The sequence below is a fragment of the Lynx rufus genome, unplaced genomic scaffold, assembly GCF_022079265.1.
Source record: "Lynx rufus isolate CCGP_SWC_20201006 ecotype Redwood Valley unplaced genomic scaffold, mLynRuf1.p SCAF_3, whole genome shotgun sequence".
NCBI lineage: Eukaryota > Metazoa > Chordata > Mammalia > Carnivora > Felidae > Lynx > Lynx rufus.
In genome coordinates this window covers 128,505,952-128,522,926 of record NW_025814845.1, presented here as the reverse complement: position 1 = coordinate 128,522,926, position 16,975 = coordinate 128,505,952, and the positions used below count along the sequence as shown (strand labels likewise).

Below are 16,975 nucleotides of genomic sequence, written 5' to 3'. Positions count from 1 at the left end.
TGTCCATGTCCTTTGCTGTACTCACCTCTCTTCTGATAGGAATGGCATACTCCTCATAGATAACTCTATGTTCTTACTTTTCTATTTAGAATTGACATTATTAAGGAATCTACAGACACAAACTTACCGTTTCATGTCGGCCAACTTTAGCTTTCTCAATGCTTTTCTGTAGATTTGCATGCTTTTGGTTTCCCTCAGATAACTGGAGAATTAAAAGAAACAAAATGGCTTCCAATGATGAACTTGCTTAACATGAAATTTATAAGTCAAGAAGTCAAGATGAGATTTGTTTTCAGCCCAAGTCAGTGTAACAAGTAAGTCAAAAACTACATTGGGAACTAACTTCTCTAATTTGAAGCAAACTACCATGAATCATTAGGGCAGAATGAAAAAAAAAAAAAAAAAACAAAAACGCTGAAAAATATATCCTCTCATCCAATCAGAAAAATGAATAATATGCTTTCAGTCTTTTCTGAAATCTTTATTTATCAGGTCCTCCAACTCCATGCCAAGTAACTTGAGGTATATTATTTAGTTAAGAACTGAATTTTAAGTGATGAATCACTAAATTCTACTCCTGAAACCAAAACTATACTATATGTTAGCTAACACAAATTTAAATTAAAAGACATGAATTTGAAAATTCAAAAAAATGTTTTATATACTTCTTTCTTCAAATTTCATTTCATTTCTGCCTAAAGTGAAATAAAACACTCTAGACTATTTCTTACAGACTTGTAGTATTATGGTCTATCTCACTGACTGAGTCAAAAATGAATGCCTCACTTATTATTCTTAAATCAGTTACATTATAAGCCATTACATACTTGATATACTAAGTTCTTCACGAAGGAAAAATCTATTAGTCTGTTGCAGTTTTTATGCATGTTTTACATACCTTAAAAGTGATCAGTTCAAGTACTATACTCAGCTTAGAAAGTGGTAAGTTATATGTGGAAGTGGATTAAATAATACCAGCATAAAGAAACCAAAACATAGAATATTCATTAGCATATGGCTGGGACCACACCAAAAAGGACTGGATAGCTTAAAAACATTGCTTCCCTTTGTCTCAATTTTATTAATCTCACCTGGGCCCACGACTAAAGCATCAAAGGATATTCCCAATACTAAATTCACCACATCTTCTACTAGTTAGAAATTTCAGACTCCTATGATTAAGAGCCTTCTTAAAATCTATTCCATTCCTCCCTCACTCTTGAGTTACAAACATTTAGAAAATAATTAATGACTGGATGAATTTCTTTAGGCTGATTATAAGAAGCTGACCTTTCACAATATGACCTAGTTATATGTACAGGGTAAATAATACTTATGTGTCATAGATTAAAAATCACAAACAGTATCTTCCAAAAGTTAGTGGCTTTATCCTGGCTTTAGGAAATCTTCCATTTCTCAATATGCATAAAGGAAACATTGTCAGCTTTCCTTTAATGGCTCTCTCATCACTGATTCTAATCCATAGCATGAACAAGATCCATCTGTGTTGCCAAGAAGACACCACCACCAAACCAGCTACACCTCTTCTGAGAGTAATTATCTTCTGAGTTAAAAAAAAAAAAAAATCTGTAGATTTAGGAGCCAAAATATGCTTTAAAGTCCTAGATTTAACAAGATCTAGTTATTTACTTTTTTTTTATTATTTTTTTTAACGTTTATTTATTTTTGAGACAGAGAGAGACAGAGCATGAACAGGGGAGGGTCAGAGAGAGAGAGAGAGAGAGGGAGGGAGACACAGAATCTGAAACAGGCTCCAGGCTCTGAGCTCTCAGCACAGAGCCCAATGAGGGGCTCGAAATCACGAACCGTGAGATCATGACCTGAGCCAAAGTCGGAGGCTTAACCGACTGAGCCACCCAGGCGCCCCAAGAGCTAGTTTTTTAAAACAAGGGTTCCCGTTTATAAAATAGTGCCATGTTTAAAAAGTTAATATTCCACCCTGCAGGACTCCCCTGAAATAATAAAGGCATGTGACATTTAAATTCAGGAGTAGAGAATCTTCTAGTGAAAAAATACATATTTCCATTAAAAATGTTTTTTAAAAAACCAGATAAGAAGATGTTATCCAAATAGTTAATAATTATACAAAAATAAGCCAATAATTAGTAGATATATATCTTAATTACATTGATGAAGTGTCTTCCAGGTATTGTATGGCTGCTTGTAAGTATGTATAACTTAAAAGCATTTGAAAGAGCTAATTCAGGAATTCCTTAACTCTGAAAATAGTATCTGTTTTAAATGTGATTTCATGATTTGTCATTTTAAGTACGTTGGTAAGGGGGGAAGGCACAACCTAAATGACATGCTCAGATGAGAAACATCTGCTAATTATCTGAAGTACTGAAGCAACTTGGTTCAGCTCAATAGGGAAGGACTCCTGGCCCTTGTTCTCAAAATCTCAACTACCAGAAACAATGAAAGCAACTCCTGTGAGGCGCCCCTGCTAACAGCTTTTCACCTACACATCTCTCAGAAGCAATATTGCTAAAGTTTTTAACACATACCCTGGAATTAAACCAAACCCAGGCTTTCAAGTAAAAAGAGCAGGGATTTTTGGCCACTGTATAGATACTATCTAAGCCAATGGTACAAACTTGAGCATATATCAGAATCACCTGAAGGGCTTGTTAAAACACAGGTTGCCAGGCTACACCACGCAGTTTCTGAATAGTAGGTCTGGAGTAGAACTTAATAATCTGTATTTCTAACGTGCTCACAGGTGATGGGTGATGCTGACGCTTCCGGTCTGGGGGCACCACACTTTTGAGAACTACTGGTCTGAACAAAAACCTGTTTTGTTACAATAACAAACCCAACTAAAATACATGAGATATTTATAAATGGGAGAAGATTATCTAGTTCATCAGCAAAAATGAATTACTGCTAAGTATTATAACCTGAACTAGAAACAAACAAAATATCTTAATAATTCTGTCACTAAAAGAAATACAAAAGACCACATTTACAAAAATAGAAAAATGAGTGATACTCTACATTCCAGAAAGGTATGCACCATAAAATCCCTTTGAACAGCACTCTATATACATTTCTATAAATAAAACAAGAACCAACTATACACTACACCAAGTCCATTTCCTACTTTCATTAAATAATGTTTTAAAACCCAGCAACTCAGAACAAACAACAGCAACAACAACAGATACTACTTATAATTAGTAAGAAGAGGAATTCATCTTTAGATTTGAGGATCTGACACAATGCCTCTCTTTAATGCATTCCAGACCACCTATACAGATACTGAGGGTTGAGAAACATAATGCCAATGTTTTCTAAAGGGGTAGTTCACTGCTTGGAGGAACTGCCTATTCATAAGAGGAACAGAAAGATTGATTCAAGCTGTCTGCATCGGAATTCTGATTTGCTCCTTTTAAGAAATAAAACAATGTCAAAGCATTAGGGAAGGAACATAGAGATTTCCATAGGTGGGAAAGAATGTCAGGGAACAGATAATGCAGAAAAGAGGTAACAGCAAGAGAAACCAGATCAGTCTACTGCTTTATCAAGACTCACATACAGTATATTATGGGAAAAATAGATTCTATGTCTTTTGTTTCTCTTTAAAAAAAAAAAGAGCAGTATCATTTATTTTAATATTTAACATATCCAAAAAGTCTTGTTAGAGTATCTACAACTTTAAAATTTACTTTTTAAGGCATCATTTCATTTAGGCATCAGTGACAAGGAAACTAAGAACACTGAAAAGACATATATAAAGACAGGAGCCGTGTAATTGCCTTAACAATAGAGAAATTTTAAATCAGTATTTCATGGTATGAATGTCTTTAATGACACTATAAAATACAGAACAGAGTTTTTAAAAAGCTGGAAACACGACTGTCAATACATTTGAGAGCCTATTCATGACAAAAAAAAAAAAAAAAACCCTGCAAGAAAATGCACAAAAATTTAAAAATGGTTATCTCTGTACTGTGGATCATATTTTTAAACTTTCTATATAATAAGCATATGTCACTATGATTTAAAAAAATTATTTCCCCATTATAAGCAATATATATTCTCAAGAAATTAAAATGAGTACATTTTTGTTAAAAGACTAAAACAGGGGCACCTGGGTGGCTTAGTAGGTTAAGCATCCTCTTGGTTTCAGCTCAGGTCATGATCTCACAGTTCATGGGTTCGAGCCCCACATGAGGCTCTGCACTGACAGCGCAGAGCCTGCTTGGGATTCATTCTCTCTCTCCCTCTCTCTCTGTCCCTCCCCCGCTCACTCTGTGTCTCTCAAAAAATAAACATTAAAAAAAAGTGTTCTTTCATGTCTTTCAGTAGACTTTTGTAGTTTTCTTCATGTACGTCTTGCCCATTTCTTGTTAGGGTTTAATAAAGCTTTGGGTGTTACTGAGGGATAGCCAGTGACCTCTAGCCTAAGTCTATCACTGTCTGGAATGCTCTTTGCCACAGGTGATCTCAGTGGTTCTGAGAAACAACACTCTCCTGCCCTCTGGATCCTAAACTACAAGGCTACAAGGAAGCAGACAGCCCAAACCACTGCTGGCAGCCATCTTACAACAGTGAAGAAAGCCGACTTCAGTGATATGGGTACCACACAAAAGGCAAAGCCAAGATAAATGCAGAGAAATAGAATCACAATCTTAATTAAATGATACCTGAAGTAGGCCCTACTTTTGACAATTTTTAATTTAATGAGGCATTAAACCAATTTCACCTTTATCATTTATGACAAGTAAATTTGGGTTTTCTGCCATTACCATCTTAATTCTTACAACAGATAAAGCTTTAATAATAGTCTACTTCATATACCGCTGGCTAGCAATGAATGTTGTGAATTTGGATAATTTTAGAAGGTATCAGATTTAAAACATTCTTACTCTTCTATATTGGGCTGTAGAACTAAGTCTCCAAGAACAGGAGTGAGAAGAATAAATTAATATATGCCAGGAAGGCTCTTCATTCAATAAGCTTTCATGAAGTGCCCACTATATACACAGTTAAAACAGTATTGGCTTGAATCTTTTCGGTAAATTAATATAGTAACAAATAACTCAAGGCATGTAGTGAGCACTGAATGCTGGGTGTTTTTGTATTAAATTGTTTTTCCTTATGCAATAGATAGTGCTTATTAAAAGACAATGCTCTGGCACAAAAACGGACACATAGACCAATGGAATAGAATAGAAACCCCAGAACTAGACCCACAAACGTATGGCCAACTAATCTTTGACAAAGCAGGAAAGAACATCCAATGGAAAAAAGACAGTCTCTTTAACAAATGGTGCTGGGAGAACTGGACAGCAACATACAGAAGGTTGAAACTAGACCACTTTCTCACACCATTCACAAAAATAAACTCAAAATGGATAAAGGACCTGAATGTGAGACAGGAAACCATCAAAACCCTACAGGAGAAAGCAGGAAAAGACCTCTCTGACCTCAGCCATAGCAATCTCTTACTCGACACATCCCCAAAAGCAAGGGAATTAAAAGCAAAAATGAACTGTTGGGATCTCATCAAGATAAAAAGCTTCTGCACAGCAAAGGAAACAACCAACAAAACTAAAAGGCAACCAACAGAATGGGAAAAGATATTTGCAAATGACATATCGGACAAAGGGCTAGTATCCAAAATCTATAAAGAGCTCACCAAACCCCACACCCGAAAAACAAATAACCCAGTGAAGAAATGGGCAGAAAACATGAATAGACACTTCTCTAAAGAAGACATCCGGATGGCCAACAGGCACATGAAAAGATGCTCAACGTCGCTCCTTATCAGGGAAATACAAATCAAAACCACACTCAGATACCACCTCACGCCAGTCAGAGTGGCCAAAATGAACAAATCAGGAGACTATAGATGCTGGAGAGGATGTGGAGAAACGGGAACCCTCTTGCACTGTTGGTGGGAATGCAAATTGGTGCAGCCACTCTGGAAAACAGTGTGGAGGTTCCTCAGAAAATTAAAAATAGACCTACCCTATGACCCAGCAATAGCACTGCCAGGAATTTACCCAAGGGATACAGGAGTACTGATGCATAGGGGCACTTGTACCCCAATGTTTATAGCAGCACTCTCAACAATAGCCAAATTATGGAAAGAGCCTAAATGTCCATCAACTGATGAATGGATAAAGAAATTGTGGTTTATATACACAATGGAGTACTACAGGGCAATGAGAAAGAACGAAATATGGCCCTTTGTAGCAACATGGATGGAACTGGAGAGTATGATGCTAAGTGAAATAAGCCATACAGAGAAAGACAGTTACCATATGTCTTCACTCTTCTGTGGATCCTGAGAAACTTAACAGAAACCCATGGGGGAGGGGAAGGAAAAAAAAAAAAAAAAGAGGTTAGAGTGGGAGAGAGCCAAAGCATAAGAGACTGTTAAAAACTGAGAACAAACTGAGGGTTTATGGGGGGTGGGAGGGAGGGGTGGGTGGGAGGGAGGGAAGGGTGGGTGATGGGTATTGAGGAGGGCACCTTTTGGGATGAGCACTGGGTGCTGTATGGAAACCAATTTGACAATAAATTTCATATATTGAAGAAAAAAAAAAGACAATGCTCTGTGAAGCTAGTAAAAATATAGCAAACTCGTACTCCATTTAACAAGGAAGTCATATTCCAGCAATCCAACCTGCGGAGCACACTGAAAAACCTGGAAATGAGACAAGTGCACCAGAAATCTTAAATAATGGACACTGGAAAAATGTGAGAATCCCATTAAGAAAGCAACACAAAGGGAAAGTGAAGCCATTCAGTAAGTGCATACCTACAAACCCAAAGAACTCAAACTCTCACACATGATATACCTGCTGAAGACGAGATCACAATAATCAAAAATTACAATGTGAAGAAATGAACTGTCAGAGAGCAATGCGCAACAGGAGATAAGCATTCTTTCAACTAGAAATATAAGGAGTATGTATGTTCGCTAAGATTAAGTAATAAAAGGAAAAAAAGAAGAGTAAAGAAATTACAAGAAGGAAAAAGCAAGAAAATTTGGAAACGAACTATTTGAAACAGAATTATTTTTAATTTCTATGAAGTGATAAAAAAACATTAAAAAGTAGTTGAGAGATATAGAAGATAAAGAAAGTCCAACAGAAGCCTTATAGTGTAGTGAAAACATAAGTTGTGACTACAGTCAGAATCCAATTAAGAGTCCTTTAGATATTTTGAAAGCCAAAAACATGCAAAATCTAGCTGATGAAGTGAAGCAGGTTCCAAACAAAGTTATGGAAGATTAGGCTCTTCAGACATGAGAATTGGGTTGTAATATGATAAATTCTGAAATGAGGGCTAAGCAGCAGAGGTTACTGTCTACCAACGACCATTCTTCCTTGTAAAAGGACCCCAGTGAATAGTGAAAATAAGTAGGAATTATTATGTCTGTCAGTGCTGTGGGCAAGAATATGTCCTAGTTAGGGAATCTGTTAAGAAATTCTACTTGACAAGGAAACCCAAAATCCACTTAGCAGGTTAAATCTAAAATTATCTGGAATGACCTGTTTCTTCAATAAGTGATTTTTTTTTAAATCAAAGGGAAACTTAGAATTAAGTATAAAAATGAGATTTTTATTAATATTTTTGTATTAACAAATAATGTATACATATTTTGCACTGTACCTATGGGTTTAAACCATAAATGCAACTTTAATTCCTGCCCCAACTGCCATTTTAAAAACAGCTAGGTGTGGGAAGTACTTCTCTGCCACTAGAAGAGATAGGAGTCCCATGATTTCTTTGATGACTCTTAATATCTGCAATTATTTTAAGTTGCAAAGCAAAAGCCCTGATCAGAAATTAAAATGTTTAACAAAATAATCAATACTTGATTTAAAGATAAGACTTCCCTTTTCAGCAACAGATGGCTGCCAATGGGTCTTTTGCTAAAAAAGGCACACTGTCCTCTTTCTTGGAGAGTTTCTGTTCTCCCTCCAGTCCACTAACTGCAGTTTCTGCTTCCTGTCCCCCACCTCTACCAAGGCCTGGAGGAGGGGAGAGAAAATAGGTAAAGGGGACAGAAAAACAGCATACACAGGTACTGTTGTGAAGATGTCTCAGTGCTTTCTGGGCTTGACAGATGTTTACACTAAATCCTCGCATGGCTACACTCCTGGGTTCTTTGCAGACTTCCCTGTTGTGTCCCCCCAACTACAATCCCCAAGATGCAGAAGATACATTCTCTGAGGGCTACACAATATTCCATCTCTCACCACCTCTCTTCCCCAGCTTGGCTCCCCACTCCCTTCTAGTCTGGTTTTTCAGAGGTTCATTCCTCACAGACTTTATGCTAGGTCTCAGTGCTCTCTGGGGCAGAATTTAACATGGCTCCAAGTGGGCTCTTGCTCTCTCACTTTTAAGTATGGCTCACAATAGCCCATGGGGACACTCATATCCAACAAACTCCAGGATGGCTGGCCAATTTCTTACTTTTATACAATAATTGACAGAATCAGCCAATAGATCTACATAGATGCTAAGATCAGCAAAATTATTTTTACATAAGGAATTGGTGATTTTCCTACTGTCTTTTAAGAGCACTGGGAAATAATATGCCCACATTTTACTCTTACCATTTCTGAACACTTACAATAATGAAGATTGTCCACTATTAAAATTTTTAATGAAAATGTTGCTAAAATGCTGTTTAAAATGTTTTGATCCAATATGTTATTCAGTTTAAGTATTTAAATTTCATTAGAAGCCACCAATCTAAAATACAATAAATTACTTGCTAAGTAGCATCAATTAAAGAATTTAAGCTCAAGTTTCTATTTAATTTAAATAGATGTTAAAGGGGCGCCTGGGTGGCGCAGTCGGTTAAGCGTCCGACTTCAGCCAGGTCACGATCTCGCGGTCCGTGAGTTCGAGCCCCGCGTCGGGCTCTGAGCTGATGGCTCAGAGCCTGGAGCCTGTTTCTGATTCTGTGTCTCCCTCTCTCTCTGCCCCTCCCCCGTTCATACTCTGTCTCTCTCTGTCCCAAAAATAAATAAACGTTGAAAAAAAAATTTAAAAAAATAAATAAATAAATAAATAAATAGATGTTAAATTTAAAGCTTTAAATTTCTATTGAGGTCATGTTATAATAAACTCCACATTAAATTTATAAAGCCGGGGCTCCTAGGTGGCTCAGTCTGTTGAGCATCCAACTCTTAATTTCAGCTCAGGTCATGATTTCAAGGTTCATGAGATGGAGCCCCACAACAGGATCTACACGGACACTGCAGAGCCTGCTTGGGATTCTCTCTCTCCCTCTTTCTTTTTGCCCCCCCACCCCCCACCACTCATGCACATGCTCTCTCTAAATAAATAAATAAACTTAAAAAAATAAATTTATAAAGCCAAAGAACAAGTCATAAAGAGACAACAGTATCGAGAAATTGTAGAGTACCTGCGCATAGAGGCTTTTACCATCTTAAGAAAATAAAGACCATTAATTTTTTTTCTATTTCTGCTTCTTACAATGGAAAGATTCATGAGAACTTGGATTTCAAAGGATTAAAAAGGCAACCTAAAGCCTTCTCTTCCATAGCCAAAATAGCTTTCGCAGAGTAAAGAGGGCAACCTAACACATTCAGATGGTAAACTAGCTCAAGAGTTGAGAACAGGCAACCAAACTAAGATTTGCAGCAAGTTTATGTGTTAGAAATAATTGAAAAGGTAAAATACATATAGCTTTTTTTTTTTAATTTTTTTTTTTAACATTTATTTATTTTTGAGACAGAGAGAGACAGAGCATGAACGGGGAGGGTCAGAGAGAGGGAGACACAGAATCTGAAACAGGCTTCAGGCTCTGAGCTGTCAGCACAGAGCCCGACGCGGGGCTCGAACTCACGGACCGCGAGATCATGACCTGAGCTGAAGTCGGCCGCTTAACCGACTGAGCCACCCAGGCGCCCCCATATAGCTTTTAAAAACATAATAATTAATGAAACTTAAAACTGAGGTTGTTTTGTATCTATTCTAAACTAATTTTTCCAAAGAGTTGTAGTGTAGGAAATTTACAGTTATAAACAAATATAAATACGAGGGAGCCTGAACAAAGCCCTATATTTGAATCTGATGAAATACAGACCTGGAAGTTTGAGCCATACCTTTGGTCAAGTAAGAACTATATTTTAAACAAAAAAAAAAAAAAGCACACAACTAACAGGGCTCTTTTTGTAAAACTTCTAAATACGTAAAGCAGCCACACACATTTTAAATATATAAATATTAAAATGTATAAAATATTGATATGGTTTTTGAGGCAAAACAGGCCAAACAAATTGAAATTAGGGCTATGCCAGGAAACCAATATATAAATTCTCCTATCCTGACATTGCTACCACCTGGTGGCATGACATCAAAATTGTAGGCTCAGTTTTTTGTGGAATAAATGTTTTCCATATTGGTTGATTTGGGGAGAAAATAGTTATGAATGAAGAATGGATGTCACAAACCTGTAACTCACATGAAGTATAGCAGAGTGCAGGGAATGCTACAGCTCTAGAGTGAGGTTTCTCAAATATCCAACTAGCTCCAATAGCACAGGAAAATAATTCCTGAAGAAAGGTTTAGAAGACTAGCCCAAAGCTACCTACTATGAAAGAAAATATAAACAAATAAATATAAAAAAGAAATCTCAAAGTCCTATCAAAAATAAATCTCTGGGGGCACCTGGGTGGCTCAGTTGGTTAAATGTCTGACTTCTGATTTCAGCTCAGGCCATGATCTCACATACATGACCATGGAGCCTGCTTAGGATTCTCTCCATCTCTCCCTCTGCCCATCCCCAACTCATGCTCTCTCTCTCTCTCATAAAAGAAAAATCTCTGAATCATGGATATAAGTTCATGCAAGTTTCACAGCTGTAATATTACCTATTATAATTTTTTATTAAATTATTTAACAATAAAAATACTTAATTTATATACTTCCCCATCCACTCCCAATATTTTAGTTGCTCAATCTCAACATATATTTAAACTCTTCATTATCTGAGACAATGAAGAGAATAAGAACATTCAATTTAAAAGACATGACTTTGAAATACATATATAATTTTGCAGACCCTGTTAGTTGTCTCTCTAAAGCTTTTCTTTGTAAACAGAACTCCAACATTGGGGTGGTAATGCACTCAGAGAAAATGAGTTCCCTCTTAGTCCCAGAGGATGAATTATGATGGCTTACCCTGCCAGCATGAGCATGTAACTCAAAGTTGGACAATGAGACATGAAGGAAAGCCCACTTGGGAAAGGGAGCATTCCAGGATTTTCCTCCCGGATAAAAAGAGATGTACAAGAAACAAATCCATCTTTCTTCCAGCTTTGAACACTGTCATGGAAGATATAGTAGCTGTAGTAGCTACTTGCATCCGAAAAGGGAAAGCCAAAAAATGGCAGAGTAGTCCAGACCTCTGATATCAACCTGTAGGGAGATTAACCAATTCTGACACAGCCCACCTCCAAAATTCTTATTTAAAAACCCCTATTATTTAACCCAATTTGGATCTACTTTTCTGTTATTTGTGGTTGAAAATACCCTGACTCATGTTCAAAAAAACAAAAAACAAACAAACAAACCCATAGAGTTGGGCATTTCCCAAAGTATGTTCCATGGAACATTAATCCCTCATGAAAATGGGGCAAGCAAGAATCAAAATGTATATGATAGCATATTATAGGCTCTGAGAACTCATATGAGCTTATCTTTATTAACCCAGGATCTTCCAATGGCATTGATTACAGAACTCTCCTTTTAACCTACATCTGTTACATATTCGTTCCACAGAATTACTTTGGGTAATGTTGAGCTAGTGTCCAGCAAACTATAATTCAGGTAAAGTGGTGATAAAAACAAACAATGGAGTTTAAAATTCATGCTTCATCATTCATATATATGATATTTGAGGCTGAATTTCGCTTCCCCCCCTCCATGAGATTACTATAATCATGACTACTTAGTGGAAATCATCTCTACTGCTATATGTTGTAGAATGGAAGACAAAAATTACAGGCCAAGGAGGAAGGCTCCTAGACCAAGAACACAATACTTGGGGCTGAAAGTAGGCAGAGGTGTATTGGTTTATGCATTCATTCAACAACATTTATTATGTCTCTACATGCCTCAGTAACTCCATTCCACACTGGGGATAAAACATCATTAAGATATCTCTGCCCTCAAAGAACATCTGCCATGGAAATAAGGCACATAAGACTTCACTCCATAAAATGAATATATATATAAGATGGTCAAAGTACAAAAAAGTACTAAACTGCTGAGGAGGAAAGATAAAAACTTAGAATAAAAGAGTCTTAAAGTGGGTCTTAACGGATATATATCTCTGGTTAATGGACAGGCTGGAGTTTGTTAGTTCAACTAGTAAAAAGAGCCAACGAGGCACAGCATGTAAAAACACAAAGATATAAAATGAGTGGCACTAGGAAGCTGTAAACAATTAGGTATAACTGGTCTGTATGGTTAGCGAAAGGCTAAGAGCAGGTTATTAGGCTGGCCAGTGGCAGGAGCTAGATTACAGACAGCCTAAAAGTCAGGCTGAGGAATCTGGACTTTATTATTCAGGATTGGGAAAGCATCCAAAAGACATTAAAGATAACTACTATAGCACACAGGAGAAAGTGACGACTGGAGACAGGGAGACTGGTGAAGACAATAATTCAAAATTCTGGGCCAGAGATAATGAAAGTCTAAGCCTAAACAGTGGCAGTGAGTCTGCAGAAGAAAGGAGAGATCTGAGGGGTATCAATTGAGGTTTAGAATGAGCCGGATATGGAGGAAAGGAAGAAAAAAACCCTAGGATAACTACCTGGTTTGGGTGCCTAAGTGGATAGTAGCTCCAGAGTCTATAAAGACACAGAGAAGCAGGTTTGGGTAATGAACTGAGCTGTAAATTACTGAATGTGACTTGCCATCAAAGAGAGATGTTTAGTAGGTAGCTGAAAACACAAGTGTGGACCTCAGTGCAGAGGTACAGGCAGGAAATACGAACTGGGGAATCAAAGGTCTGTAGATGGCAATGGAAGCCATAGGAGTAGATGAGATTTCCCAAGAGGAGCGTGCACAGCAAGAAGGGAGAGGGACTGAGGAGAGAATGCTGGGGACCAGCCTGGGGATCCTACTTTGTCAAGGTGGTTGCCTGAATTGGAGTTATTTTTTCCTATTTCAAAACCTTGACAGAAAACATATATATACTTAAGATGGGGCTACACAGGCTAAAGTCTCACGAATGGTAGTCTTAAATGGTAGTTCTTCAAAAGTGAGACTCCGGTGAAAGGAATAAACAAACCTTTCTTTACAATTTAGGAGACAGAAGTACTATTTTAAAGCCTAGATTTATATCAACTGAGTGTGTTAGCACTACTTATTTCACATCAATTTTGACAAGCTATTGCTTTCACTTAACTTTCTGGTTGAAAAAATGAAAAAAAAATGGAATAGGAGTGAAATAATAGAGTCATGAATCTAAAACAGGGCCTTGATAACAGTTTGGAAACACCAGACTAGGGTTAGTACAGGATTGAAAATAGGGAAAATACAAAAAATATTTAACTAAAGAAAATGGACAATAATTGGTGATGGATTACATAGACAGAACCAGAGTTAGTCTTCCAATGTGAAGATACCAAAATTGTGCAAGTGACAGACCCCAGGATGATCTTCATTTGTTATATTGTTAGACATATTCAGTTAAAAATACAAGTCTGGAAAGAACACGAAGTTTCTTCTAGAGCTCAGATACTAGTTACACAGATTATAACTGCTGTCTAAGGGAGTAAGTATGGAGAAGAAAACATTCTTTAGAATCAATCTTGAAGGACATGAGAGTGGAGAGAAGAAAACAGTAGTAAATGAAAGTAAGAGATTAACAACCATAATAAACTAAAACAATTATAACAGAGGTGCCTGGGTGGCTCAGTCAGTTAAGCATCTGACTTTAGCTCAGGTCATGATCTCACGGTCCGTGAGTTCGAGCCCCGCGTCGGGCTCTGTGCTGACAGCTCAGAGCCTGGAGCCTGCTTTGGATTCTGTGTCTCCCTCTCTCTTTCTGCCCGCCGCCCCCCCACTCATGCTCTGTCTCTGTCTCAAAAACAAATGAACATTAAAAATTTTTTTTAAAAACAATTATAAAATGTATTATAATAAAAGTTATGTGAATGAGGTCTCTCTCACTCTCAAAATACCTTACTATACTGTACTCACCTTTCTTCTTGTGATGTGAGATGAAAAAATGCCTATGTGATGAGATGAAGTGAGGTGAATGACACAGACACTGTGGCATAGCATTAGGCTACTGAGGACCTTCTGACCACACATCAGGAGAATCCTCAGCCTCCAGACACTGTAGAGAGCAAAACTGCTGATAAGGGGGAACTACTGTAGAACAGCCAGAGAGATTTTAATTGTCAAAAGTAAAGAGTTCTATAAGACAGTCAACCTCAACAGAACTGGTAGAAGAAAGAGGTTATGAAAAGAGAAAAAGCCAGAAAAATGGCACTGAAAGCATTAAGTACTGGCACCAGAAGCAGCAAAATCCAGGAGAAAAAATTGAGGCAACAGGCATAAGAAACAAATTAAGTTTCTCTCTCTCTGTGCTAGGATAGTGCCTGCTCATTTCTCTGTTGTTGAACATGTTAATTAACATACAATGTATTTATGGTCTAGTTTCTGAAATAAAGTATGAATTCACAAGGGCATAGTTAGCATGGTATCACTGTACATAGCAAGAGCACAAGAATTTGCTGAAGGACCGAACAGCTCCCCATTTCACTTAGTGTAAAAGCTTCGCAACAGTGCAGATGGCCATCCTCCTTCATTAACTCTGTGACCTAAGTTGCTACTAGTCCATTTTCATTCATTCTACTCTAGTCACACTGGCCTCTTTGATGTTTTGCAAACTTACTGGCTATGCTGTGATCTTAAGGTCTTTGCACTGGCTGTCTTCTCTGGAGAGTGTCTCTCTCTCTCTCTCTGGATGTTTCTCCCCAAGATATTCACAGGTTAACTCCCTCCTCTCCTTCCAATTGTGCTTTCTCAATAAGGTCTCCTATGACCACTCAATTTTAAATCTGTACCCCACCCCCCAATTCTAGAACTACTTTTAATATTTTTCATATACCTACCACCTATTCATACTATACATAGTCTGCTTAGTAATCGTGTTTATTGTTTGAGGTCTGTCTCCCTTTACCAGAAAGTGAGCTCTACAGAGGCAAGAATCTTTGTTTTGCTCATGGACACATGTCCCCAGCACCCAAAACGGTGGCTGGCCCAGAACAGAAGCTCAATAAATACTTCTTGGATAGATGAACAGATGAATCGCAGTGACAGAAAATGAGTCTTCTGGGGTGATGAAGCTTTTTCAGCACTGTATCTGAGGACATTTCACATTCAGATATTGGAAAATCCCAGAAAGGGAGAGAAAGCTGGTAAGGAGGAATCCAAAGGAGAGCACAGAGACTTGCCATGGGTATGATCAAGCACAGGTGGCCTTGGTGAAGAAAGTAGGGATGTGAGCCGTGGAACAACGAAATGGACATCTCCACGTGTGAGAGTGAGGAAAGCTAAGACCCGACGCTCTCAATTTCCCATCGAGCAGAACGCAATATCAAAACTTCCGAGAGACTGGGAGTTTTATTTAAGAACTACACATATTAAGTAGCTTTGTAATTTAACCTGCTAAATAGGAGAAAGAAATAAAAAGTTGACAACTATTTACGTTTTTGATTTAACATGAGCTTAAAAAAAATCAAATGCCACAAAAATCAAAGTCTCTTCTTATCTGGAAGAGACACTAAAAATGATAAATCAAAAATGGAATTATTAACACTTCCAGTAATGGCTTTTACCCCTTACTGAACATCAGATGAAGAATATATGTTTAATACAAATAAGACAGAAAGAACTTCCACTAAGAAAAATTAGCTTGATTTTAACATATGACTTCTCAGGATTTTACTTCCTAAAAGGAGTCCATTTTGGGACATTACTTAGGCATAATTATTAAGGTTTACAAGGTGATTGTGCCAATAGGTGGTGATCTTCTGGATTACTACAGGAAAACAATGGAATTATTCTTTCCTCATTAACAAAGGGGCAGAAGGCCTTGGCAATAAAGAGGTAGATATAACTTTTACCAAAAGAGAAAGTTGTCCTGACTTCTAAAAAACTAACATTTTAACAAACTGAATATAAGTTGGCAATACTAACTAAAGCAGCAAGTAATGCCACTCCAAACCATGTTTGTGATTACATTTTCTTTTGTCATGTTCCTTTTTCTTCCTTCATGTATTTAAAAACAATGACAAGAGCAACAAACTACAAATGCAATGAGCTAAAAAGTCTCCCTGTATTCTCTGCTGTCAAAATAGTCATCCACGGGGCACTTGGGTGGCTCAGTGCATTAGGTGTCCAACTCAATTTCAGCTTGGGTCATGATCTCACATTTCATGAGTTCGAGCCCTGTACTCACAGTGCAGAGCCTGTTTGAGATTCTCTCTCTCCCTCTCTCTTTGCTCTCTCTCTCTCTCTCTCTCTGTGATCCTCCCGCACTGCTCACTAGCTCTCTCTCCCCCTCAAAATCAACTTAAAAAAATAGAAAAAATAGTCACCTACTGCTATACTATCACTGAGTGCCTCCAGCAAGCCAGGCCCCGAAGTACACACGTGATCTCATCGGAGGCTTTAATACTGCTATGTTATGGATTAAGAAACTAGATTCAGAGACATTAGGTAATTTTGACTAGGTAGTAAATGGCAATATTGCTAGTTGAATCCAGGTCACATGGATATCAAAACCTGGCTTTCCAATGAGAATCCTGCCTCTTTGGGTATCATATGCTAAATTTGTCAACATATTACATACTAATAAGCAATGTCCAAAACAATTTCAAATGAAGTATCTTAAAAAAAAAAACAAAAACAACCAACTATATTTTGAGCTACACAG

General features: G+C 37.4%; 1 protein-coding gene across 1 annotated transcript in view; it reads right to left on the bottom strand.

The window, feature by feature from the left end:
* MND1 (meiotic nuclear divisions 1) overlaps positions 1–16,975 on the bottom strand; it is a 64,168-nt gene that overhangs the window by 22,022 nt on the left and 25,171 nt on the right. Inside the window, exon 5 of the mRNA XM_047091904.1 lies at positions 128–202. Within this exon, the coding sequence (XP_046947860.1) occupies positions 128–202 (75 nt within the window). The remainder of the gene's footprint in view (positions 1–127; positions 203–16,975) is intronic.